The sequence below is a fragment of the Falco rusticolus genome, chromosome 13 (genome assembly GCF_015220075.1).
Source record: "Falco rusticolus isolate bFalRus1 chromosome 13, bFalRus1.pri, whole genome shotgun sequence".
NCBI classification, from domain to species: domain Eukaryota; kingdom Metazoa; phylum Chordata; class Aves; order Falconiformes; family Falconidae; genus Falco; species Falco rusticolus.
Genome location: NC_051199.1, coordinates 5540730 through 5567848, shown reverse-complemented (window position 1 = coordinate 5567848; position 27119 = coordinate 5540730). Strand labels below are relative to the sequence as shown.

The 27119-nt window shown below is 47.9% G+C and overlaps 1 protein-coding gene and 1 long non-coding RNA gene across 7 annotated transcripts in view; one reads left to right on the top strand and one right to left on the bottom strand.

Moving 5' to 3' along the window:
• Positions 1-20981, top strand: part of ARHGEF4 (Rho guanine nucleotide exchange factor 4) — a 229055-nt gene extending 208074 nt beyond the window's left edge. For 3 of the 6 annotated variants that reach the window (XM_037406133.1, XM_037406135.1, XM_037406134.1), the window contains 9 exons: positions 7438-7617; positions 10211-10405; positions 11433-11612; positions 12234-12466; positions 13817-13946; positions 14832-14963; positions 16068-16311; positions 17032-17109; positions 18345-20981. In XM_037406133.1, coding sequence (XP_037262030.1) covers positions 7438-7617; positions 10211-10405; positions 11433-11612; positions 12234-12466; positions 13817-13946; positions 14832-14963; positions 16068-16311; positions 17032-17109; positions 18345-18502 — 1530 coding nt within the window. In that variant the 3' untranslated portion in view covers positions 18503-20981. The remainder of the gene's footprint in view (positions 1-7437; positions 7618-10210; positions 10406-11432; positions 11613-12233; positions 12467-13816; positions 13947-14831; positions 14964-16067; positions 16312-17031; positions 17110-18344) is intronic. The other 3 variants (XM_037406136.1, XM_037406138.1, XM_037406137.1) reach the window with 1 other exon arrangement.
• LOC119156436 lies at positions 16318-19776 on the bottom strand. Its single transcript, XR_005107136.1, has 3 exons — positions 19693-19776; positions 16612-16663; positions 16318-16489 (listed from the first exon to the last, which is right to left on the bottom strand). It is a non-coding gene; the product is annotated as an uncharacterized LOC119156436 (long non-coding RNA).
• Positions 20982-27119: the final 6138 nt, after the last annotated feature.

Genomic DNA, 27119 nt, shown 5'->3' with positions numbered 1-27119 from the left:
TCTCACGCTGTACTTTTCACACAGCAGAGCTCTGCCTCCTTCGCTTTCTACAAGAGTTGCTTCCCTCCTCCTGTAGCACTTGATAAAGGGAGCTTTCAAAGCTTCTCCTTGCCTGCTGCGGGGGGACCCTCCTCCTCTTCCCATCTGTTTAAACCACTTCTAAGGGGGAATCAGGACTCAGATGATATAAATAAAAGGGAATAATGTAATTAATGCCAGTCAGAATGGTTTTGTGGAAAACAGTTCTTATCAAATAAATGAGATGACAAATTTTGAATGTTTGGTAAATGGAGGCAGCTGTACTAGATGTCACATGGGGAGTTTGACTACAGGCACTGATTAAAAAAGCAGCACTACAGAGTATCAGTGTAGCACACTTAACTGGGGTCAGATCTTGGTTGACTGACATCTCAGATTTGTTAAGGAGAATCACTGTCAAATTAAAGTATTTTGAATGGAGATCTGCAGTGTTTGGTAAATGTCTGAGTCCTCCACTATCCTTAATCAGTACTCAAAAATCTGTGCTGAAAAAATATGCAGCTGACACAGTAGGCAAAGGGGCAACAAATGCCGAGGGCATGGCTTGACTGGGGGCATGGTGTTCCGGTCTGTGCTTCTGAAGCAATGAATGCAACCCGCTGCCCTTGTGGGGGCATGTCTGGTGTGATGCTGTGGCAAGGAGGGCTTGTGTTACCCTGAAGTATGTAGACAGAGCAGCAGCAGGAAGCAATGAAGTGTTCACTGTGGCTGTGGAGTTGTGTCAGTGGTTCTGGCACCCTGCAGCCAGGCAGCAAGTCTAGTCTAGCAAGACTAGCCCAAATTCCTCCCTGGCAGTGAAGGGAGACAGGACCCCCAGGGGCTTGGTTAATTCATCATAATAAGGTATACGCCTAAAGCAAACCCTTCCCTGGGGTGCCTGTCTTTCTCCACAAAGGGGAGATGCTCCGTAAAGACAATCAAGATAACTCGTTCAGACTAAATGCCTGCTGTTCAGATGACAGAAGCTGTATGAGATAAATTTCATCTCAGTTGCCCATCATTAAACAGTGAAGTTAAAAGTTTTGAGAGGAAGCAAGCTGTCAGGACGACTTGAAAACTATTTTGTGGGTTCAGCTCAAGGGAGAGGCTAGCTGGCTTCTACCCACGTTCAGGAAAAATAAGCATTTGTGTGAATGAAGTACTACTTTGGGGCAAGAGTGGAAATAATTTTTTTTCTTTAACTCCTCTGCTGCACTTTGCATGACAGAAGGCAGAAGGGAACTCTGGAAGCAGTGATGGGTGAAGGAACTGGGGCTGGGGGGGCTTTGCTTCTGGGGTCAGGACCGCTGCAGGGTTTAAATGTTTGCTGTGCTGACCCAGTTCAGCTTCAGTCTGCCACTGGCAAGTTCTTGGGGGGCTGAGCGATGAGCACAGTCTTCAGAGCAACCATTTCAGTTCACCAGGAAGGGCTTGGGTTCAGGTGCTCTCCATGGAAGGTGTCTGTTTCAGGGTCACAGAGCTGAAAAGTAAATTCCATTTTATCTGCACCTTCTCCCTGAACTGCCCTGTTCCCACTATCTTCTGATGCTTCTGGGTTCGTTTTTTGAGCTCAATATGATCCAACATACTTGGCATCATCAAGAGAAAGCTATTCAAATTTTATTCAAATGGAACAGAGTAGCTCAAAGATAAATATTTCCTAAAGGCGTCTTCATCCCTCCTTCTGTAAGTTGTCAAGATCTTTTATCTCTGTTAATATTGCCTGGAGCTCCTGTCAGAACAAGACCAGGACATACACGGTAATTATGTCAAGGTGTCCAGCCTGAGAAGAACAGGGACTGAGTGGCTGGAATGCAAACAAGCCCATAGACGCGGGCCTTTGCATGCCACATCTATTTGCCCACATGCAACAGACTTATTTTGGGGCAGCTATGTGCAAATTGCCCTGGCTGTCTCTCCTCTTTGGTAGCCTGCGCATGGACATTGTGTGGAGGAGTAATGCAGCAATCCTCGCCCCTCCATCTCTCTGTCATAAGTTGAGCAACCTGCACAAGCAGTGCTTTACTGGCGCCCTCCCTTAGCCTCCCTGTTTGTGAATGTGCCGTGAGGCTGCAGCTGCACGGGCGGTTGGGGAATGCAGCTGCAGCTGCACAGAAATGCCAATGCAATATTAGAGCTGCAGTCGATTTCAGTTTCAAAGCATCAGTGTTAGTACTGCCTTTGGGTTGCAAACACTGCTGTCTAAAAACTTAAATGTTGTTATAAATAAAGAAAAAGAGCCAATTTTTGTTTGTTTTCACTGCTGCCAGCTGCAGGAGCTAGAGCAGCTGTAGGGTGGCTGGGTTTGCACTCTCTGCCTTCTAATGTTTCTCTTCTAGAGACTAGTTTTTGGGGCTTTTCAAGAACATGTACTGAGTTGCCCTTGATAATACAAAGCCAGCACGTAAATATTGTTTCATATGGAAATTAATAGTTGTTTTTCAAACTTTGCTTTAATTGCAAAGATCAAAACCAGTGGTAAGATGAGCCTTTTGAGCGGAGGAGCTGCCATGCTTTGAAATGGTGAGCATTCCCTTTAATACATGTTTCTCTAGAAGATAGGCAGCTCTCTCAATATAGCTGGTTGATTGTGCTATGCTCCAATGCATTTTGCAGAAAGCTTTTTTATCTGCTGGTGTGTGTTATCCTTCCTGGGATAGGGAGTCATAGCGTCCCCAGTAACAGTATGGTCCTTGGAGAGGATACTGCATTCCCCCAGCTGGAGCAGCTCTGCTTGCTGCAGTGGCATGCAGTACTGTAGGTGTTTCTGTGCCATGGAAACTTCAGTCCTGGCTCAGAGCTACCCTTCAGTATTTGCCTTGGGAAAGGGACTGTTAGACTGGGTGTATCTGGTATGTCTGTATCAGCCTAGGAATTGGGCTGGACGCAATTGAAAAAAATAGTATAAGGTACAGGCTGGTACAGACTGAGGACTAATAGAAAAATGAGCACTGAGCATGGTGATCATTAAACACTTCACGTTAGCGCCTGCTCCCCTGCCCACCCCCAGGTAACGAGCACAGACTGAAGCAGTGCAGGGAGACCAGGCAGAGCCTGTCAGCCTGCAGTCATGGAGATGTTTCAAGTGCTGCTCTACTAAATTAACTGAGACAATCCAAAGCATCTCTAAAGTGTTTTTTTACTCTTTATTTCTTGCTTTATTCCATATTGATCATTCCTCCCTACAAACATGGTGTTAGTTAATCAAACCCCGGCCTGTATTTCAGGTGTGTTTTCAGTTCCTCCTTTGCACGAGAACTGGCCATGGGTAGTGGCTTGTCTACTTGCCTGCGCCTACTTGGCCAGGCTGGTGACCAAGAAGTTGTGACTTGCTACATTTGGCAAATCATAGTCACAGAAGGGATGTTGTTGAATAGGGAAAATTTAAGATACTAATATTAGTGGATGGATTAAAATACCAGCTGAGGATTCACTAGTCAACCCCATGGATTTCAGTGACTCTGAGAAGAACCATGTGGCTCTGCCCCCTTGTGAGCTGGATGTATCAACCCTAACATGCTGTTAAAGCTAGGTCAGGCTTGGTCTTGTCTTCTCATCAAGATACTGAGATCTGACAGCTTGGTACTGTAAGGTATCAATGCCTTCACATCAGTGGTCTGCTTGTGTGATCATCAAAATGCTAAGGAGGTCCTCCTTAGTCTCTCTGGTCATGGTCACGGCGTGTGCACCAGCTACCACATCATACTCAGAGCACTGATTCAGAGTGGCATGTTTAAGCACGCAGCAAAGGTATTTTATCCCAAAAAGAGCCACATTCTTTATGTGCTGCTCACAATTTGTATGTTGAAAAGCCTGCTGAGTGCCACCCTTCCCAAAGATTTAGTATCATATGCCCATTTCCTGAGCAGCAGCCATCCCTGACACACAGGGTCACAACTCCGCACGGTACGGCAGCCGTTCCAGCGTGACCTGCTGGTAGGGCTTACCTAGGAGCAGGTGACTCCCCAGCACTCTGCCTGAGAGCAGCATATTTAATCAGCTCCTCTCTGTAGGGGTGGCCAGATGCTCAGCTCCAGCCACCCCATCACCCTGTCACTCCTCTCTTCTCCCTGCAGAAGGGTAGAGCTGGGCTCAGCTTGTGGTCCACACGGTCACTCGTCACTGCATTCGGATTGCTAAAGCAAACAGATGGGTGGTGCACAGGCAGACTGCTCAAAGCAGCAGCAGAGCTCTTCTCGGACAGTAGCTAACATCCAGCCATTCTTTCTCTAACTGAAGTCTGATAGCTGATTTTAGAAAAACATACACTTTTTATGTCTGCTCTCTACTGTAGTTTTCACCGCTTTCTGTTAGAAAGTTAAAACATCTAACTTTCTGGAAGCCTGACAAAGCCTACAAGTGTTTCAAAAATATGAATGAGGGCTTTACTCATAATGCTGAGTATGCTTCAAGCATGTCAAACTATATGCAACGTGCCTGTTAAGTGAAATATGCATAAAAAGCACAGAATAATTTAGGTTAGAAAGGACCTTTAAGATTGTTCATTCCAACTCCAAGCCCAGCACTGCCAAGCCCACCACTAAACCACGTCCCTAAGTGCCACATCTACACGTCTTTGAAACACCTCCAGGGGTGGTGACTCCACCACCTCTCTGGGCAGCCTGTCCCGATGCCTGACCACCCTTTCAGTGAATTTTTTTTTTTTCCCAATATCCAACCTAAACCTCCCCTGGCACAACCTGAGGCTGTTTGCTCCTTGTTATGTGGGAGAAGAGCCCGAGCCCGACCTGCCTGCAGCCCGGCCTGCCCAGCCCCCCCGCAGAGCCCCCTGCCCCCCAGCAGCTCAGCCCCCCCCAGCTGGGTGCCCCCTGCCCTGACTGAGGGGGCACTCGCTCCCCTCGCCCAGCCCGGCGGTGCAGACACGCAGCAGGACGGGCCCCGGCGCTGAGCCCTGGGGAACCCCCCGTGTGCCCGGCGCCAGCGGGATGTGACTCCATTCCCCACCGCTCCCTGGCCCGGCCGCCCCCCAGCTCCTGACCCCGCGCAGAGCCCCCCCGGCCCGGCCGGGAGCTATTTTTTCTGCCTCTTCACCCTGGTGGGGTGGTCTGTAACAGACTCCCACCACGATATCTGCCTTGTTGGCCTTCCCCAGGCTCTTACCCATAATCACTGAACCCTATTGTCACCATCGTCAAGCTCTACAGCCAAAACACTCCCTAACACACAGCGCTGCCCCACTGCCTCTCATTCCTTGCCTGTCCCTTCTCAGGAGTTTTCAGCCACCCATTGCAGCACTCCAGTTGTGCGAGGCATCCCACCATGTTTCCATGATGGCAACTATATCATGGTTTTCCTGCTGCACAATGGCTCCCAGCTCCTCCTGGTTGCTGCCCACGCTGCATGCACTGGGGCAGGTGCGCTTCCTTGGTGCCGCCACCTTTTTTGGGGGAGAAGCTCTAACTCCTGTGTGACCATTCTCAGGCACTTCTGTAGTTTCCAACACATCAGTAACCCTTGTGCCTTTGCTGCCACATGGATCTCCATCCCCTACCTCCACTGAGATACACACAGCTCTAACAGCTGTATGCATTAATTGTCAAGCCCAAATATTGTTTCCCTCCGCAGCTCATTTGGACAAATACCTGCCATTTGACTGGGCATAGCTGCTTCTGCTGTACGGTGTATTCATTGCTACTATCTCTTGATGTGTGGTTTTCAGAGACTAATGATACTACTTCTCTACTTGCCTTGTCAAAGGCTGCCCTTGCTATAAGAGCTTAGACTAGTGAGGGACTGTTTACGATGCCTGGATTATTTTCCCATCGTGCCACTGGCAGCTGATGACAGCAGCGTGTCCCTTACAGTCCCTGCTTGCTGAGCCTCACCGCAGTGACTGCTCAGCTCTGTGAAGAGCAGAAGCCTGCCATAAGGATGCACCCAGCCCTGTGGTGATGCAGTGGAGGGCAGCGGAGAAAAGACAGTGTGGGGAGCACCAACACGCTATGTATGAGTGGAGGAAGCCTCTCATCCTCTCCTTTCCCCATCATATTTTTGTCAGAATGGAAACACTGCATTAAGCTGTTTCTGGTTCAGTGAAGGGGCATTTGCTATCCAAAGGCAGACTGCATTTGAATTTTCTTTCTAATGCCTCGTTAACTCTCTCCTGATTTACTGTATCCACCATTATCTTGACGTTCTTTTACAACACGCATCTTTCTTCTTTGGAGAGGGGCAAAAACAGTAACGCAGAGCAGCAGATAGCTTACTGTGTGACCGAGCAGTCTAGGTGCCCAGCATGGATGACATGTGCATTATGTGGCTGTGGCAATACTGCTGCAACGCTGTCAGGTACACCATGGGCAGTGGGTTTTGTACAGTTTTTTTCTTTCTCCCTTGTGCCTCATAGACTGTTCTTCCTCTTGTCTTCCCAGAATTTATCATTGCACCATCTTCCTGGAGAAAAACAGGGCTTCACTTCCACTCCAGAATGGCTAAGTCCTTTTTTGCAGGACTCCAGTATACACTTTGCCTTCTTGGGGAAATCCTCGGCGTTCAGATATTCTCAGTTGTGCTCAGGCCCCGAGAAGTCTGTGCATGTACTATGTAGTTGTTGAAATTCAAAGAAGACTCTGACTTGATAAGACCTGTGGGCATCAGGCAGGCGCTGCTGTTGTAACGGCCAGCGGGACCAGGTCACAACACCACCACCGTAACTTTACTTAGCTACACAATAGCTAAGGTGTGAGTGGTTGAAAATGGCATTAGGCACATACAGACAAAATCATCACTATGTTCAAGAGCCCCTCACAGCCTCTAGCCATATAGGCTGGGGTGGTTTTTTTATGGTTTTTTTTTTAATTGTTGGGAGTGTTTTGTTTTTGTTTTTTTGTAGAGTAGGCCCTCTATGGAACATGTAGTAAATAACCATTGTCCCTCTGTATAATTACTTAAATTCTCTAGGAGACTTATTTTAAGCAGCTTAAGTGCTAAGTTTAACCACCTTGAAGACTTAAGGCTCTATCCATCCTAGACTAGCTCTGAGGCCTCAGAATACCTTCTGCTCTAAGTATGTTTCTGAATATTAATGCTCAAGGGTTTATTCCAAGGCTTTCCAAAACAGGGCAGCACAAGAGCATCTTCCACCCACAGTGTACCACTGAGCCTTGTTTGGTTGCTGTGGCAAAGTCACCAGTAAGAAATTCCAGAGCATCAAAATGATGTTCTTTATGGTAGTAAACATACTTGTGACCAAGTGATTCTGAATAAATGCTGTCAAGAGCAAGGTCAGTTGAAGGAACTCCCAGACTAGCACCAACTCCTTTTCACATTGCTCAGGGGGAGTCAACAGTTATCAACACTTGTTTGGCTCAGCAGCAGTGTTGCAAAAGCTGCAGCCACGTCGGCAGACTGCGCTGCTTTCTTGGAGGAAGCTGACAGTTTGACTTACTCTGTCCACAGCTGATCAGTGATGGCAGCGTGGTGTACGCAGAAGCCCTCTGGGACCATGTCACGATGGATGACCAAGAGCTGGGATTCAAGGCTGGCGATGTCATTGAAGTAATGGATGCTACCAACAAGGAGTGGTGGTGGGGGAGGATTCTGGACAGCGAAGGCTGGTTTCCAGCCAGCTTTGTACGGGTAAGAGTTTGATATTTCTTTATGCCTCTCCATTAGTAGCAAGCGCTTGTTCTTTTTCTGCTGGTTTCATGTTCTGTAGTGACTCCTCAGCACTGTCACTGCTAGAGATAGTTGGCTCAATGTGCCTTGTTACTATTCCTCTGCGCATGGCTGCGGTACATTGGGCTGAACTGCCACCAGTGTGGAGAAGGTCCCTCTTTACATGAGTAAATCAGGGCAAGGGTGGTTCAGTTCCAGACTCCTGGAGCTAATGTGAGTTGTGCCAGCTGGGGAACTGCCCTGCATGGTGGTTTTAGCCTGGGCTCCTGCTTACATATACGTATATCGGCTAGTTTGTGCCCAAGCACACAGCATGCCCTTCAGGAGCGAGCAACAAACACCCTCCATGAGGAATCCCAGATGCAGCAGGCAGAGGTCTTCCCTCTAGTGTCCACCTCAGACAGTATGGGATGAGCATGGCACCAAATTTAGTTTTCTCCACCTGGTGCTGGGTCCAGTGCAATGCCATGTCCCACCTGACTCACTCATACACCTGCTCTTATCCCTGGAGTTTTAACAATGTCAGGCTGCTGGGCTGCCACATGGCACTGTATTCCAGGGATTTAAAAATGGTGGAGAAAACCACAAAAAATGTCTTGGAGGTCATGTGGGACAACTGATGAGGGAAGATAGGAAACACTTGATGCTTTTGGGCCAAGGCTTGTGGGTCAAGGCTCTCCCTCGAGGCCAGCTACAAAGGCCATGTAGAAACAGCTATATAGAACAGAGGTTGGATTAAATTCCAACAGAGCAGTCTGAAACACACCTGAATTCTCTGTGCAAGTTGGGGGTAAGATAAGAGTCTGGGTAACCGCTGTGCACTTTCCTGCTGTGAGGAGCATCTTTTTTCCTTTCTTTGGGCTGTGACTGTCGGTGTGGATGCCTGACCCAGCTTTCACCACTTCAGGGCAGGCTCCTCAGTACTGCAAAAGCAATTAGGTGCCTCAGGGCAGATTCTCAGCCCTTTAGCTCTTTATCCAGGTCACTTCAGATCACAGTGACCCAAAACCAGGTGAAGCATGAAAGGAGGTGATACAAGGTGATCCCCTGTCTGTAGCAAAAGTCCTTCGAGAATTGAGGCAGATAGTGCTGTGTAAATTTTGAAATGCTTTGTTATAGATTGCAGCAGACAGTCTCACCTGGGTAACTTACAAATGGTGCATGTTTTTGCAAGTGAGATTACTAGAACCAAACTCTCAGCACCGGCGGGGACAGAACTGCTTTTTTTCATAGTCAAAACACAGGCCTTTTTTTCTTTTGTGTTACCGCTACATTGAATTGTTGTACTGGCTGGCAAAAATCTGTGGTAAGATTTCAGGAGACTACTGCTAGCCATTAGGGATACAGAGTAACAAGTTCTTTTATCAGAGTAATTACAACACTTACACAGGCATCTGAGTGAAGCTTCCCTGCTAATTACCGCTGGGTCTCAACTTACTGCCGGGAAGGCCGGTATGTTGGCAGACTTGCATGATGTGCAGGTCTCTCAGTTACTCCACACCAGTTTCAGGCCAGGCTCCGAGTTTAAGACTCACCAGTGTTGTTCTGCTCACAGTGAAGGAGAACCAGGATTGCACATCGTCAGGGCTTCTCCAACTGTAAAGAGTGAGTAAATGTGATCTATGCCAGTGTTGGCAAAGGGATACGAGTATGCTCTGGGTTTTTATATGTAGCTATATCTGTATCAAGTGGTAAGTAATCCTGCCTAGAAGAAACTACAGTTCTGTGCAATTGTACTAGTTGTAGTTACGCATGTTCCTGCTTCAGTGTTTTTCACTTCTGTGCTGGAACTGATCATTCGAGTTGTGTACAAAATACTCCCAGGGGCACTCTGACCGCTACAGTACTGCTACAGAAGAGAAAGCTCGGAAGTGAAAGGCACCGTCAAGCGGCCGCTGTTACCTCCGGGCCCTGGCTGCGGGGTGCAGCCTGCAGGGCGCCGTGCCTGCGCACGCCGGTGCTTCTGCCCGTGCTGCGCTGCCATCTGATGGGCGCCAACAGCCCAGTAACTAGTGCTGCTCCTTACCGCACAGTACGCCCGCTGGCGTCTATCTGCTTCTATATTCACAAATTCTCTTTAAATAATCTTGGGGAAGCAGATACTGAGCGTCCATCTGTTATTCATCGTACGAGTACAGCAATACAGCTGTATCAAAAAGCAACTGTTTGCTGCTTTCCCCCCTCTCTCCCTAAGTGTCTCCTCACACGTACCTAAGCAGAGTTCACTTGATAAACCGTTTCTGTCCTGACTTTGTATGTATTCTTCCTGGAAGACTCCAGATCATTCCTGTGATTTCTGTCCACAAGAGATGCCTGCTTAAAGCCACCCATGTCACACAGTGGGAGCAGCTGGAAAGTACCCTCCCCAAACTATCTGGCCTTAGCTTCCCCCCAGGGAAAATATGTTTACAGGTAATATACACACAGCAGCCCTTGTCACTCCTCACCCTAGCACAGTACTCTTCTGCCATTCAGTCAGCTGCCCACGCTTCTTTTCCCTGGGAGAGCTGTGTTCAGCAATACAAACGGTGAACATCTTGTGTGTCCGGCACAGCTGCGAGTAAACCAGGATGAACCCATGGAAGATTACCCCCTGAAGGTAGAGGGTGGCAAAGAGGACGACTCCTGCAGCAGCACCCGCCGTTTTGGGATGGGGCAGACCACTAAAGACCAAATGAGGACCAACGTCATCAATGAGATCATAAGCACAGAGAGAGACTACATCAAGCATCTGAAGGACATTTGTGAGGTAATGGAAAAAAGGGGGAAGCGAACGTAAGAACTTGTTTGAAGGGTAACAGAATATGCCCCATTCTTGCCCAAAGAGAGACCCTAAGCAAGTAACTTTTCTGAAAATGAGACTATTTCCACCAGAGCTTGTTCTGATAAATGGCACTGCATGCTCAGAAAACAGAAGACAATTCATTACAGTAATATCCCAAATCCCTCTGTATTTGGAGCACCCACTTGGGCTCTGATTAAATGGAATTGATTGAATTTGCCAAGCCAGAGAAAAAGCAAATGTCTAGCATTGCTGTCCTCTTTAATACATGTTCTGTGGTAATATAATCAGCAACCCCAGCCTTCAGGCAAGTCATGCTCAGATCAAAACAACTGGGGGATTTTCAGCCAATTAGGTCTTTCAATTGCAAATATGCTGAACATTGCGACACCTCTTCTAAAAGAGACCCGGTACACCGGGGCAAACGAAGGTAATTGGTGAGGGTTTTGCAGGAACATAGTTCTTCACTGAAATGACACAAAAACGTAGTGCCTTCCAGGAAAGCCAGCTGGGGGAAAGCAGCACACACTTACCAGACAGGCCTTTCCTCCTGCAGTGTCCCCCCCATGTCCTTTGTGCACTCCTCCTCCCTTGAGTCAACCAGGCATTTCCTAATACAAGCATCCAAACCAGATCCACAACTGGATTTAATTGGTCTAAACCCATCAGTGGATCAGCGCTGGGGTCAGAACACCCAGTAGCCTGCAGACAGACAAAGGTGGGTTTCACAGGAGGGAAAGCTGCCATGGGACTCCCAAGTGTGGATTACAGTATCCTCTAAGGCAGTGATGATGTAACTGTGGCTGAGTTTCTGTTTCCACCATGTTTTGGGTAGTTATCAGAGGAAATCATAGCTAGAACATGGAAGCAGCTATGCAGGAAGGGGGTACAGGAACCCAGTGTACAGCTGACTACAGTTCACGGAGTTTTCTGTCGATAACCAAAGGCCACAGAGCAAATGCCCACCAAGTTTTCCCATTTGTTTTCCTCCTAGGGTTATATTAAGCAGTGCCGCAAAAGAGCCGACATGTTTACAGAAGAACAGCTGAAGACAATCTTTGGGAATATTGAGGACATCTACAGGTGCCAGAAGAAATTTGTTAAAGCACTAGAGAAGAAATTCAACAAAGACCACCCACATTTGAGTGAGGTTGGCTCATGCTTCTTGGAATATGTAAGTAAATTTGACTTTGTGGGAAAGGGGTAGCTGAGCGTGGATTAAGCCAAAGGATTTAGAAACCGATCTAACTGAATTGAAGCTCTGTTTAAAAAATCCCACCGAACCAAATTAAATGCTACCCCCTACCCTGTCCAACCACTACCCACCTCCCAACGCAACATCCTCTAGCTCTTGTGGCTGTGGAAAGAACACTTACAAAGGTGCCTCAGTGTCTGAGCACTATACTCCCTGCCAGACAGTGCTCCTCGAGGCAAAAATGTGGGAAGATTCCAAAATACTGTGCTGGACCTGAGTTTACAGCTGTGGCATTTTCGGGTCAGTGCAGGATCAGCAATGGCTGATTTCGACCATTACAAACATGCAGCTGAGCACAGGCCAGAATACATGGAAATGTCTTGCTCTTACAGATAAGCAGCACATCCTGTAATTTGTAATATACCCTGCCCAACCCCTGCTTCAGGTCTCTGGGCTTCAAAGTTTGGGCAGGATACAAATTACTGAACAGCCCCATGTGATACTCGAGCAGGACCTGCACTGGGAACTCACACACAGCAGTCTGAGGCAAGCCATCACCCTCAGGAACACGGACAGTAAATCATTTCGTTTCCCTTGCAGCAAACAGAGTTTCAGATATACTCTGAATACTGCAACAACCACCCCAACGCCTGCATGGAGCTGTCCCGCCTCGCCAAAGTTAACAAGTACGTCTACTTCTTCGAAGCCTGCCGCCTGCTGCAGAAGATGATTGACATCTCACTGGATGGGTTTCTGCTGACTCCTGTGCAGAAAATCTGCAAATACCCACTGCAACTGGCTGAACTGCTCAAATACACCAACCCCCAGCACAGGTAGGTCAGCACGGTGGGGAGGGAAGGAGCGAGACTGGTCTCATGGAAAAGGACTAATGCAGAATTGTGTATGGAGGAGGGTCGCTTGCCAAGAGCAGCCGATACCATGGTTCTTCTGTGTTACCTTGTAGAAACCAGGGGGGAAAAAAGTATTTTTCTATCAAATACATAATTTTTCATTAAAGTAGCACTGGGTTTTCCTGTCTGTTACAGATCTGGACTTGCAAGGTTCACCTTATAATGGTACTTTTCTATTTCATTTGGCCCACATATTTCTGGCACCAGCACATACGTACTTTGGAGTTAAAATTTGTTTCTAATGGTGGTGTTGAAAACTTTGCCTCCAAAAGCACTGGTTGAATATACCCCAAAATGCCCATGTCACTACCCCACAGCATGTCAGGGCTGTGTAGCAGTCATGCGCTTTGCCCAGTGCTTCACCAGCAGGAAGTCATGGCCTACAGCCGTCAGGCCATGCACACTGGCCACTTCAGCACCAGCTCTGAAGCCTCCAAATCCATTGCTCAGTAAAGGCACTGCCCTTGGCTCAAATAACTATGTCACTTAATCAAGCATCTGAAATAATTAGCTACAGAAATAAAACATGAAAAATCTGTCTTAAAAGTGTTGATACTGGTCCATTGTGGCTTGACTTAATTTTACCTTCCTAAGTGCAGCACTGATATTTCACAGAATGGTTTTAAGCATGTCTTACTAGATTTATAAGCATGATGTTCTGAAGCCGACCTCTGAACAGAAAGCTTCTCGATGCAGTACACAGATGTTTGGGAAATTATGTTGGAAACGAGTTGTGCAGAACAGCTCCTTCCCAGCTACTTAAACTCAGAAGTAGCTGGTGGCAGCAGATGGTTTGTGGGGGAGGGTAGATCAGCTTCTGTCTCACCCTTCCAGGTAAAACCTACCTGAAATGAAGCCAGTTATTGCTGATCTGCCTTACCTATGCATGGCAGACTCAGTCCCTGTATGCAAGTGGTGCATTATGAATATATTGCATTATGTTGCAGAAAACACCCAAGGCTTGGAAAGCCCTGGAGATTCTTCCAGCAACTTGTATTTACACCTCTGTGGCTGAACTTGCTTGCTTACCCCCTTCCCTTCCACACACCGGGCCTGGATTTGTTACAAGACTGTAATCTGGGCCTCTAAGCCAGCATGTGTCTGAAACCTGTACCTCTGACTTCCAGCAGAAACCAGCTGGGACAGAACCGCAAGTGGAACTCGTGTTTTCTGCTCTCCAGCCCTAGGCCGAGCCCGACTGCACTCCTTTGGAGCGTAGGTACAATAAGCACACGTCATTTTGTCATGCCTAACACTTCTGCCCTACTGTAGGGATTTTAAAGACGTCGAAGCTGCCTTAAATGCCATGAAGAACGTTGCTCGGCTCATCAATGAGAGAAAGCGGCGGCTGGAGAACATTGACAAAATTGCTCAGTGGCAGAGTTCGATAGAAGACTGGGAGGTAAGAGACTTACTTTCGCCATGAATTGAACGTTCTGCGTTGCCCCTCTTCTCCCCCTGCAACAGCTTCTGTCTACAGCAGGATTTTCGTAAGGATTACAGTCTAGCCCTGCCTCAGGTCAGCTGCCCCTCTTTGTGTGTGTTCGTTCTTTTATTTAGACAGATACAATCTTTTAGTACAACAGAAATGTTCTAGTGCGTAACAGCTACACCAGCTGCCTTTGCATGCTCCCCGAGATTTCTGCTTTCCCATTTTCCTTGCAGAATAAAATGAGTGCGTAGGTTAGTGAAATCCTGTTGTTTTCCTTTTGCCCCCCATTTTATCTTGAGTGATTTCAAATGCTCCCAATGGGCAGAACTGCCCCTTAATGCTCAATAGCCACATTATTCTTGCAGAAAGGCAAGCTCTGATGTAGTGACAAAGGAAGCCAAGGTTTCGTGTAGACTCATTAAAACAAAAAATTAGTAAAAGAAGCAAACCCACTAATTTTCTAAATCCTACACTCAATAAAACCAGACTGTCTCCCTCCCAAGGATGTCAGGCTACGTTGTCAGCTCTCCGCTTACGTGCCTCCTTTAATGTCAGGGATGGATCAGCTGCCCTGAGCAGACTGCCTGGAAAAGGAGATCTTTTTCATTTACCACACTGTTCTTATCAAATTCAGTTCCCATTCCCCGGGTGCGAGGGGCACAGTGTCTCCCTGATGCGACAAGGACTGTCCTCCAGCCCAGCAGCTCCCTCTCATTCCCAGAAGTTTCATCAGCAGGAATTCAGGCCACCCAGGCCCCTCAGCCAGGCTGAGGTTCTCTTATGAGACTGTGGGCTTATTTCTTCTCCCCCGTTTTCAGATGGCTGAGACCCACCTGTTCTTTGTGCTGTTTTCAGGGTGAAGATGTCCTGGTCAGAAGCTCAGAACTCATCTATTCTGGGGAATTAACCAAAATCTCCCACCCTCAAGCCAAGAGCCAACAGAGGATGTTCTTCCTCTTCGATCACCAGCTCGTCTGCTGCAAGAAGGTAACCTCACTAGCCAGGCAGGAATGCTGTCTGTCACAGCACTAAAGCATTTGAGCAAACTCTCTCTTTACCTGTTTGCTTCCTTAATACTTACTAGCATCATATATGCTTCTGGCACAGAGATTTCTACGCGCATTCGTTGCATTGTTTCCTCTGACATCACCTGACCACAGCAATAAGCTACAGAAACCATCTACTGGCCTAATTCTTACAGCAAAAGGGAAGCACTGCGCTGCTTCTAGGGTTAGTGTATGGGTTTGTGTGCTGTATGTGTGCTCAAGTATGAGCACTGTCACCCATTTTCTTTTAAATACGTTTGTTTTTTTTCAACTGCACTTCGACATGAGATTATTATTATATTATATTATATATATAATATATATATTATATTATATATAATATATATATTATATATATATGCAGCTTTGATGAAGAGCTGTGGGCCTTGACAGTCGCTAACACCATATTAACATCACATGTAAGTACAGACCATGCTATTTTTCATAACCCAAGTGATCAGTCTTCCTTGGTAGAGCAAATGAAAGGTATCTTTCATTGGAATTTCAGCACTGAACATGCCATTTTTTTTGCATAATCCATGGCATACAGGTAGCTACAGGTAACTAAGGCATGAAACCCTCACTGTTTTATCACTGCGCTCAAGTTTACTTTTTGTTGTCAACACAAAAATCAAAAGCTAATTAGGATATTTTTTTTGGCTTTCTAACTGGGACTGCAGGATTCCAATACTATTTTTTGACACACGCTTAATGAGGATTTGGGATCATGTGTACCAACACAAGCTTGCTTCTCATTCAGAGCTTCTCAGGGCAGCTGATATTCCCCAATGACGGATGCCAGCCTACCCTGACCCCACCACTGAAGAAACCATGCAATTCCTCCCCTTGCTGCCAATGGTGTCAACAGGAGCTCAGTGCTTTGCAATTTCATAGAGTCAAATCCTGTATCATTTTTTTCTTACAGGACTGTAATGACTGCCACAAAGATTAAATGCTGCATCGTACCAAAGAATATGAATGCTTAAGGAAGGGATGGGACAGGGAACAGTAACATTTGTATGAGTCTGTGTGATCTCTCTTACAGGATCTTTTGCGCCGGGACATCTTGTATTATAAGAGTCGGATCAATATGGATGATATGGAAATACTGGATGTAGAAGATGGGAAGGACAAGGACTTCAATATTAGCGTGAAAAATGCATTTAAATTGCACTGCCGAGACACTGAGGAAGTCCACTTATTCTGTGCAAAAAAGCCTGAGCAGAAACAGCGCTGGCTGAAGGCATTTGAGAATGAAAGAAGACAGGTTCAGCTCGACCAAGAGACAGGTATAGGAAGAGCAGTGTTGTGAGCCAGTGGTCTTTCGATGGGTGTTGAGGGTGTTTTTTTTGTTTCTTGTTTGTTTTTTTTTTAACCACCAGCCAATGCATGGGAATGAAAGGGCAGGGAAGCAAGTCCGTGCTCCAGTCCAGCTCTGGGCTGCTGAATTGCACATCCTGGATGAATCTGTGCAATTGAAAAAAAAAAAAAATGCAAACCACTGTGAGCAGACACTGCAGTATGTCCTCAGGGAGGCTGATGTGTCTTTCATGAGTTCAGGCAGGGCTGACCAAATAGTCAATACTTACATACAGCTTCCATTATTTTGCAGTACAGTGTGAGTCCCCAGCTTGGCAATATCTGTAAAAAACACGTTCAGTCAAGGGTTCTCATTGTAAAAGAGGGTTTTAATTGTTTTGTCTAAATACTGCTTAATTCAGACCTGTGATCTAATGATATTTGAGCCACAGCAGGCCTGGCTGGCAGCTTCTTCACCCAGCAAAGCGCAGGCAGTAAACCCTGCATGAGAGGTAGGGAGGGCTGTGCAGCGCAGCGCAAGCTGGGGGGAGCAGTACGTGCCCCTTCCAGCTTTGGGAGTAATTTTAGCTTGTGACCTCTCACCTCAGGCATATTCCTGCCACCGTATTTCCCTTGCTCTCTGTGCCAGTGTCTTCCATGAGATATAAAATGGTGACCTGCTGCTGACAAACTCCTATTTTATCTTCAAGGTTTTTCAATCACAGAGGTGCAGAAAAAGCAGGCAATGCTGAATGCCAGCAAGCAGCACCATACTGGGAAGCCTAAGGGTAAGTCACACCTGAACACATAAATGCTGCTAGAACCGTGTGTGTGTGTGCATGTGTCTATATTTACTATATGGGAGCACTTCCAATGAAGTGGCATTAATTCTTGAGAAAGCCAGATGGTGAGCTCTGATGTGACAATCTGCAGTATTGTTCCTGGCAGATTCAGACAGCTGGAGTCAGGAAACAATTCATAACTACAGGAAAGCTGCTTCACACCTGATTGCCGAGCACGGTGCCGGGTGCCACGGTTACATACAAACCAGCAGCTCCTGCTCAAGGGCTAGTTCACAGGCTCGCCTTAGAAGCCAGGCTCTCCAAGCAGTGCGGTACGCCCTTTGTGAAAAGACAAGATTAAGTTTTGTAGTAACCCCCATGGTGCAAAGAGGGTCCTAAAGGTCGCTGCAGCAGGGACTATTCCTGCTTGGGAAGACGCTTTGAAACCTGTATTTCTGGCAGAACACCACAGGTAGGTACCACGCGCATTGACAGAGCTCCACGTTGAACCCTGAAGACAAGGAAGACTTAGCAGCAGCCAGGGGAGCGTGTGCTCAAGAGGTTCCTGTGCCCACCGTGCTGCCAGCTGAAGATTCCTGCTACCTTATTTCATGATGCCGTCACACCTCTTTATATCCAGAGGGACAGGTGTCACTTGCTTTCCCCCTGGACCCACAGACAGGCCACCGCTTCCTCTTGGTGGTACCAGCCAGCAAGTAAATCCCAGCCCAGTCTCCAGAAAGCAAGCTTGGCTGAATTTCAAAGTCAGATGTAAGACTTGGCTGCAAACAGGGAAGTTTGGAAGGAGGCCAGACCTCTCTAACAGAGCCAAGCCCTAGGGGTGACACAGTAAAGGAGACCCCCTAAGCCAGCCCTGTCCGCAGGCTAGGCACTGACCATTACAACTCTGAAATCCACCGCAGGAAGTTGTAAGAGGCAAGACAGGCACATGCACAGCAGCTGCTTCTCCCAAAACTGCCAAAGGCAGAGGTGAAGTTTGTCACTAATGATGAGCTACAGCTGTTTAGCCCTGCTGTTGTGCTGACAGAACACCTGTCAGTTACGCTTCACATTGCTGGGCCTTCCACAGCAAAGCTGATCCCCCCCAGCAGTGCCGAAACCAAGGGTCATACTAAGGCAAACCCCGCTGACTCCCCTGCAGCTTTAACAAGGACTGGGCAGGGTGTGGGGAAGGGAGCTGTGCTCAACTAACATGCTTCCCCATCTCCTTCTCGCCGCAGCTGTCACCAGGCCATACTATGACTTTCTGATGCGTCAGAAGCATCCCACCCTGCCTACCACGCTCCCTCAGCAACAAGTCTTCATGCTGGCAGAGCCCAAGCGCAAGCCCTCGAACTTCTGGCAGAACATCAGCAGGCTGACGCCCTTCCGGAAATAAGGGCAGCCCCGTGTTTGTGCCTGAACCCCTTTCGAGAAAGCACTTTATCCGTCAGTCCTGGGAGGTGGAGCCCAGGTTCTTCCAATCCTTTGTTTACAGAGGATGGCACACGTGCTCCGGCCTTCCCTATTTATTTTGCAGACCGACTGACTGCACTGGCTCCGAGGTGAGACGCTGCGTGCGTGTGCTTGCACACACGTGTGCACTTGTGCCAGTCCCAATGAGCCAGCCTTGCACAGCGCCCAAGAGGCAAACTTCCAGGAAGAGATCACGGGAGGGAGCCTGACATGTTTCACCTAAAAAGATTTCGCTTGTCAGCTGTACTTTCTTCCCGCTGCGAACACTGCTGCTGTCTGGCAGCTGTCAGAGGGGACAGTGGCTGATACACCTGCTGGCTTCCTGCCCACTGACACGCTCCAAACAGTTCAGAGTCATTGACACGATACATTTTCTGTGGAGGGATAAACCCTTCTGCTCTCTGCCCACCCCCACTCCCCACGTTTCTCAGAGACACGATCCTCCTCCACCGCCTCACTCATTCAGTTAGCCTTGGCAGGCACTCAGCCAACAGTGAGTATCGCACTGTGACCTTTTCCTTCCCTTTAGTTCAACACCACTGATGATGAACTAGATAGTACTTTAAACTGTGCCAATCAACCTGCAGCATGAGTAAAGTTCAAGAATCTCTCTAGTGGGTTTGAGTTACGCAAGTTAGAGAAAAGTGTGCCTAATTAATACCGTACTCAATTCCTTAGATTCTCATCTCTCCATCATTCTGCCATATTTCCTGGCCAATGAAAATGCTCATCGTTTGTAATGTGTTTATTTATGGTAAAAATCAGAACTGTGTATTTTGTAAGTCTGTAATTGTTCTTGTCAGATGTTGTTAACTTGATGCCTGTTTTGTCTATTTTTTTTTTTTTAAAGAAAGGTCAATATTTGCAAACCTAGCTCCCAGAAGTCAGAGTCTACAGTTCAACTCTGAAAGATGATTGTTATGCAAACTCCCACAGACCCTCCATTCAAGGGGTATTACGACAGGTCTTTGCCACCTTTAAAAAGATGGAAAGCCACTTTAAAAAGGCCTAGATTTGGCATTAGGAGCCTCACATTAAGTACCCAAGTTTCAAACTGTGGCCAAAAAGAATTTAAACCTTGGTTAGCAAAAGGAAAGGAAAGATTTGCCTTACCATAGTGAGAGTTAGAAGCCATACTGACTGAATTCCTTAGCTTAGGAGACATCCTGTGACAGTGGAAGGAAGACGCCAGCTCATTCCAACGACGCTAGTGTGAGTGAGCATTAACTGCCCGCAGAGCTCAGAAATCCAGTGTTTGTTGATGCTGTAGCTGACCAAAGTCTGGTCATCCAGGGATATCTGAATTCAGTAGCATGTACAAAGTCATTCTTGCACTATATCTTTCCCCCAGACCAGGGGTAACATTTAATTTCATAAAGAAACTTGTAAAAGTGACTCTCAGCCTGTGTTTGTCTCCAACATGTCTGTGTGAACTTGTTTCTCTTCAAAGTCACTGTAGGGATTCTGCTCTTGCACTCCAGAAGTGACCACTGATCAGTAGAAGCCGTGCTAGGTTATCCTCCAAGCCATCCTTGGGGTGGAAGACTGGTGAAGCAGAGACCGTACTGGAGACGTGCTGATCACTTAGGACACTGATCAAGGTTAGGAAGTCACCAGTTCCCAAATTCCCGCTAGTTACTTAAAACACGTGTCTAGGAAACATCAGAAAAGTGCAGGGGATGCTCAAGCCCACTTTGAGCAACATAGAATTAAGGAGTACCAGGAAGCGTGAAGAAGTACAAATGTAAAGAGAACCCATGGGTCCTCCCGGGACCTGCCCAGCCTACGCCCCTGCCCTTCTTCCTGGGCAAACACCTACCCCCATGCTCTTCTCCCAGGCAGAACCAGCTGTCACATCACTGTGCAATATGCTGCTACAGAGAATGGCAACCAAAACCCAACAATGCCCCCTAACCCTTCCCTCTCATGCAGAAGCACAAGAGATGTCTGCCCATGGAAGGTCTGGCACTTCCCCTTCCCCCTGTGTCACCCCAAGGAACAGAGGAAAGCGGGGGTCACCAAACTGGAAGCAGTGCCTTGAAATGCTGCCCACTGCATTTGTCTGGCATTCGTCAGAGACGCCTCTCTAACGGCACGTAGCCGCTGGGAAACTGAGCCAGTGGGAACTGCAGAACGGCCTTCAAACGCTGCACAGACAGGTGTGGGTCACTGCAATGGGGCGAGGGACAAACCGCCCCTGCACCCACCCTCACCGCACGTTACCTCCCGCTCGGCGCTGCCCTCACCCCTCACGCCAGCCAGAGCCCAGCGCAGCTGAGCTCTCAGCAGCCAACACGAAGGGCTTTGGACAGTCAGGTCTCTCAACCTGAACTAAAATACAGAACATCTGTTCTCTGCACAAGAGGACAGGGTGTCGATACTTGGGGGGTGTGGGGGCTAACCAAAAAAAAAAAAAAAAAAAAAAGGTAAAGAAAATAATCAGGCTCTGCAAGAAGCCACTGAGCTCGGGCTGCACTACCTCTTGCCAGGGACCACAATGAGCAGTGACACCTCACAGACCCGTGCCAGCTTACGGAGCACCCCGGTGCCCTGAGCATTGCATGGTTTGGACATCTCCCCCCCCCGCCCCACCCCCCCAGTCTAACCGCTGGGAAGAGCTGCCTGCCCACAGCACAGCCTCCGCCAGCTGCCACAGGCTGCAGCCCTGGTGCCTGCCCTGCTCCCCCGGCAGGGCGAGGACAGCAGCTCTACTGAGCTAACCCAGACGTGGCAACCGGTGGTCCTCAGGGCTGCTCCCAGTCCCCCCCAGCTACACAAATACCAGCGTAACAGCCTTTTGCAACAGCATCCACCCCCCCAACAAGCTTAAGCCTTTGCCCACACATGCTCACATATGTGAACCACCCCGTGCTTGCTGCACGGCTGTGCTCGCCCCAAGAGCAAGCCGCCAGCAGGGTGGCACAGCACCCATAGCACTGAATCACCCCTGCTGCACTCACGCTGAGCACAGCAACGCACCCGTGGGCTGGCACAGCACCCACAGCGCTGAATTACCCCGCTGCGCTGCCCCTGCCAGCACGGGCTCAGCCAGCACCCATCGGTAGCAGCAGGCAGTTGTCACTGTTGTGTTTACCCCAGTGTCTGCACCCTCCTTTCCTTATCCATGGCGTGTTTATTTTGATTGGCCAGGAAGAAAAAAAATAATAGTATCTGTTGGCACAGCAGCGATCAATTTTCTGAGTTTCTCAGCTTTGTAGTTAGTGGGGGAGGAACGCTGGATGGGCCCAGTGAACCTAGGCTGGAAGGGCCCTCGGACCACCCCACGGCACCCTCAAAGCAAGACCAGCCGTGAAGCTGCAACAGGTTTCTCATGGTCTCACCCAGCTGCTATCCACGTGTGCTCGGACCTCTTCAGCTCCCTGTTCATACCTCACTGTCCCCATCATGGAAATATGTTCTTACACCTTTTGGAAGCTTCTCTTGCTGCAACTTCTGTTTTTCATTTGTATGTTGCTTTATAAACGCAACTGTGCATCTACCTACCCTCCCCTACCGCCCCGACCCAGTCTACTGAACAACACAGGGCGACAGCGGCACAGTACTCTGAGGTGCAGCAGCTTTGAAGGCCAATGAAAAAAAATAATAACCCTGCCCTCCCCTGCTAAAACACATGCAAGAATTGGCTAGTACTATCTGTGTAGCAATACTCTGAACAGTAAATACACATAGAGTTGTTTATCAGATTATTTATCACCTCTTCCACAACTTCATATCTGACCAGTGCACACAAAGGATTTATAGAGAGAAACTTTTTATAGAAATCTTTTTAAGTGACAAAACAGACTTCTCTGGCCAAACAGTCAATGAAAAGTTACTACTTTCTGGTAGAGAGAAATACATTCTCTGCTTGACTGTCGGTACTCTTCCTAAAAAGTGTCTTCAGTTGGGATTCTAGTCTTGCAAGAAACATTTGGAGCTAGGATCCGATCCCCTATGCAAGACTGAAATCAGGTACAAAAGCTGATCACACTGAAGGAGGCGGAAATCTTGTAACGCAGTAGACGGAGTTACAGCGCGACGCTGACAGGTAAGGATCAAACCCACTTTGCTGAGCGCACCTACCCACGCACCGGCCCGGCCCCAGACCGCTGTGTACATCTGGCAGCGCTCAGCAAGCAGCGCCATCCTTCACCTTCCACCCAGCACTACTTCCCGATTCTCTCACCACACCACCTATTAACTCCTGAACAAACTGTGTATCGGATCACGTGTAACCTCCATGGGTGTTAAATAAGAAGTCACCTCATCTCCTGTTACTGATTAAATGGTAAATTGTATGTGTTAGACAGCGGTAACAGAATAACCAACACAATTTCCCCGCCTCTTCACCCTGGCACCTGGATTTTGAGTGGCTCCTCACATTGTACTGCCATTTAGAAGTATCGGGGAGAATGCGTGTGTAGGACAGAAAGCACTGATGTACACAGTACGTAGATTCACACAGTCACAATGTAAACTCGTAATAAAGGGTTTGCCTGGCATATGAACAACAGGTCAAGTACAGCTTCTGTCAAGCTTTCTGAGCTTACCGAACACCACAATCTCACCAGACTCACAAGAATCCATTTGAAACATGAATAAGCAGAGATGTGAGACTTCAGTACCCACTCCTCTGGAGACAAACCTTCTGCGTGGCCAGAGATGCAAAACAAACGGAAGCTCCTGACCTGGGTCTGAACAGCACCAATCATTCCGGATTTCAGGGTAGAACTTACCTAAACTACTCCGACAAATACTTCTGCATTGAGTTATATAAAGAGGACAAGACTACTCAATCCAGGGGTGGTTGGGGTTTTGTTTTGGTTTTTGTTTGGTTTTTTTTGGTTTTTGGTGGGTTTTTTTAGGGATTTTGGCACTATTTGTTCCCCTCACTCTGTAGCTACCTGTTTAGGACAGCCCTGATTCTTAATGAGTAAACCTGCCCAGATTCACCTGGACAAGTAAGACACAGACTTATGTAAAGCATATGAACCATTCAGAAGAACAATTTGCTGAAGCTATCAGTAAAATTAAGAGAACCAGTGGCTGCTAAACAATCTAGTATCTGTTCTAACAAAACACTAACAAAAAAGGCCCTCTGTTTTGAGCTATTAGTTTAGAACAACCGAGTCAGAAAAGGTGGGTGCATAGACTAGAAAAATGCCTACGCTCCACATTTAGATAGCATCAAAAGCAGCACAAACTGTCTTTGTACTAAAACAAAATAACAAATAGCTCTGTTTCCACGGAGCTGGAGGCTGCCTTTACCTTAGGAGCCGTGGGGCGCAGGGTGAGGAGGAGCCCTGTCTCCGCTGCCCTAGCCCCTTGCCTTGCTGCGGGTAATTCCAGCTGCCCAGGATGCTGCTCTGCAAAACCCGTGTGTCAGGCTGCCGTGCGAAGCCCGGGCTGTGCAGACCACCTGCGTGGGTGTCCAAGTGGCCTCCTGGAACCATCCGAGAGCCAGGCCTCCCGGCGCTGAGCGGGACCGCTCCCAGCTGAGGCATCCACAAGTAGCAGCCATTCCAAGAGATCCTGGCTTCAGACTGAAAACACTACATTTATTGGGATGCCAGAATGACAGAAATTAGCTTTCTTAATAAAAAGGCCTTTGATCTTTTGCAGTATGTCAGAACATCAGGCTGTGCTTCTCCAGATTTACTGCAGTGGAAGCACATGTTCATGTAACAGCAGAATTAAATATTATCAATCCTGCCGCTGATTTTTAAATACCAGGCTTTTGAACAAGTATTGTACCCCTTGCCACACCGACTGCTCAAGAACTTTGTCAGCGTCTGTGAGGTGGTACAGCTTCCAGCAAGCACTGGTTTCTCATTGTGCTGTTCTTACTTCAACTGGTTTAAATCCTCACGCCAAGTTTCCCCATGTACCTGCCCACGAGGGTTACGGCATTGCAATACCTGCGGACAGCGACCGCAGCAGCACAAGCCCCGAAGCTTTATGCAGGGAGCGCTTCACACTTCACCCAGCCACGGGAGCCTCAGCCTGTACCTGCTGCTACTCGGGTTTTCGGCCAGAGTCACCAGGACACGGCACCACCAAGCAGCAGAACCACATCGGCACCATCACCAGGTTCCAACTCGGATGTCCCATACCAGCCTACCGGGAGAAAGTCCCTGTCCCCAGAGCTCCCAGCCTAAGCAAAGTGGCAGGATCAGGTCTTCAGGTAAGTAATGGGTTAAAGAAGAGCAGCTGTGCTAATGGATAGAAATTAACTGAAAAAATCAGAGGTGTTTTCAGACTGTTCCAACTTCCTGAAGATGCAGCACTGCTCATGCAGTTCAATAGCGCAGGAAGGGAACCGATCTTGGAAGCAGCAGAGACACGCTCAGAGCGACGCCAGCGCAGGGAGGCACCCACAAGCACGGACAGAAGCCAGAACGCACCCTGCATGTTCCTGCCGAGGGGCGACCTGGGTTTCACCTGCCTTGGTGGCCACAGCCACACGGCTCCGGCTGAGGGGCCAAGGGACGCTCCTCCCAGCCACCAGCCATCGCGCTCGCCCTGCCTTGGGACTAACGCCTCGCTCCACACTTCGTTTCTCACCGTGCCTCCCACGTTTCCCTAACAAGCAGCTACTAAAATCCCATGGCTTTGGCAGCGCTGGTGGGTTTAGAAAAAAATACAGGCTGCTTGTTCTTTTTACATAACGCTCCTGTCATTTTCCTTCCTGCAACTACGCCGCTCTTCTCTGCACGTAGTAAGCTTTTCTTTTGCACAACTTTGCTACCAAAGCAGCTCCCTGTTGTACAGCCTGTGCAAACGAAGTACTTTGTGATACTGAACCCAGACTTGTGTACCTTTGCGTGTGACTGTTTACATATACATTTGTGAGATGGGAAATAAACAAGCTATCAACTTTACTCTTGTCTACTTCTGCAATGCCCCCATAAAACACGAACTAGCGAGTATACAAAATAAGCCTTTGTACCTGGCACAACCAAATGGAGCTATGTAACAGCATTCTGCTTAAGAGTTCCTTCCATCTTTCCACACCAGCTTCTTCCCCCTTTCTTAGAAGCGGCAGCCCGCCTGCACATCCATTACCTAGGCTTGATAATAATTTGGGATATTTTCTTTAACCTCCAGCAACCTGAAACATGCGCTATCTGAATCACACCATCCAGAAAAACCTTACCCCCCACTTCAGCCACGCCAGCATTCCCACACAGAGGGGGCACAGCCTCTGACCTCAGCCGTGAGGTTCACGCGACCACAATTCTTACAATAAGGCTGGTAAAAGCAAAACTCCTCTTCCTGAAGCATCAACTTGTCTATGTATTTTACCCCTCTTGCTCAGAAAAGCACAAGCTATTGTAGAACACTACAAAATCGATTCCTTTAGCCCCCAGATGAAGTTCCAGCTGCACTGATTGAAACCGACGGTGGGGCTGCTCGGTGCCACATTGTCTGTTGAGTCTGAGTTACCTCTCAGCCCACCAAGGTCTATAGCTATAGGTTACTTGTACCCATCAGGCTCAGCAGTCTTCCCTGCAGGTCTGCCATTCCCTCCGTAACACGGACAATACAACTTCCCGTAGCTACCAAGGTCCTCCTACTGCTGTAGAATATATGTTGTTTGGTTTGGGGTTTTTTTTTTTTAATGAGTCACATGGAGCCCATTCTATTCTGGCTGATTTAAGACAGGATAGCTAATAGCCTGATGGATTTTGAAATAAAATCCAGAAGAGCATTTGGCCTCCCCCACAAGTCAGGCATTTTATCCCCATCATGCAGCGACACCTTCTACCCCAGCGCTAGGACTGACATTTCCTACAAAGGAAGGCTCTCAGGTAAAAAACAATCAGTGCATCACCCCCAGTTCCAGCAGGGCTCACCAACAATTTACCTCACTCTGTCTACAGCAAGCCATAGAGTTTAGAATCTAAATCAAGATGTTAGCAAAACAAAAACTTTCTTTTCACCCATGATCAGTTACAGGAAAACCTGAAACTCAAAACTACATTCCCTATTTCTAACAATCACTAACTGAGCGGTTACTTTTCTGGAAGGGGCTCTGGCTGTTACCAAGTGTCCAAAGCTGCCTCTGAAGCGAGGGGAGTTCTCACCAGCGTATCTAACCTTCCCAGCAAACCACTAACAGCCACTCAGCAGCAAGTGGGAGAGCAATATGCATCCCAATGCCATTGCAAAATCAATGTGGGAAGATGGGGGGGGGGGGGGGGGAGGGGAAATCAAACCATTACCGACCCACCATTTTGGTAGTTCCATGGATACATTTAAAACAAACCAGAAAGAAACCCCCATATACAGACTTAAAAGTTCAGTACCACGTTCCGATGAACATCAGATACAAAGCAATTCTTCACGACAGACAACCGCAAGAACAGCTGCACCAGAATCCCTCTGACACAAGAACGCTCAGCATCGTTCTGAAGAACAGGATTTCCCCTTTATGTCCTCCCAGATTCTGGCAACCCACTGGTTTGAGATTATGAACTTACATCAGCTCCAGTGACCTCAAGAACACCCCCACTCCCCAAAAAACCCCCCCACCAAAC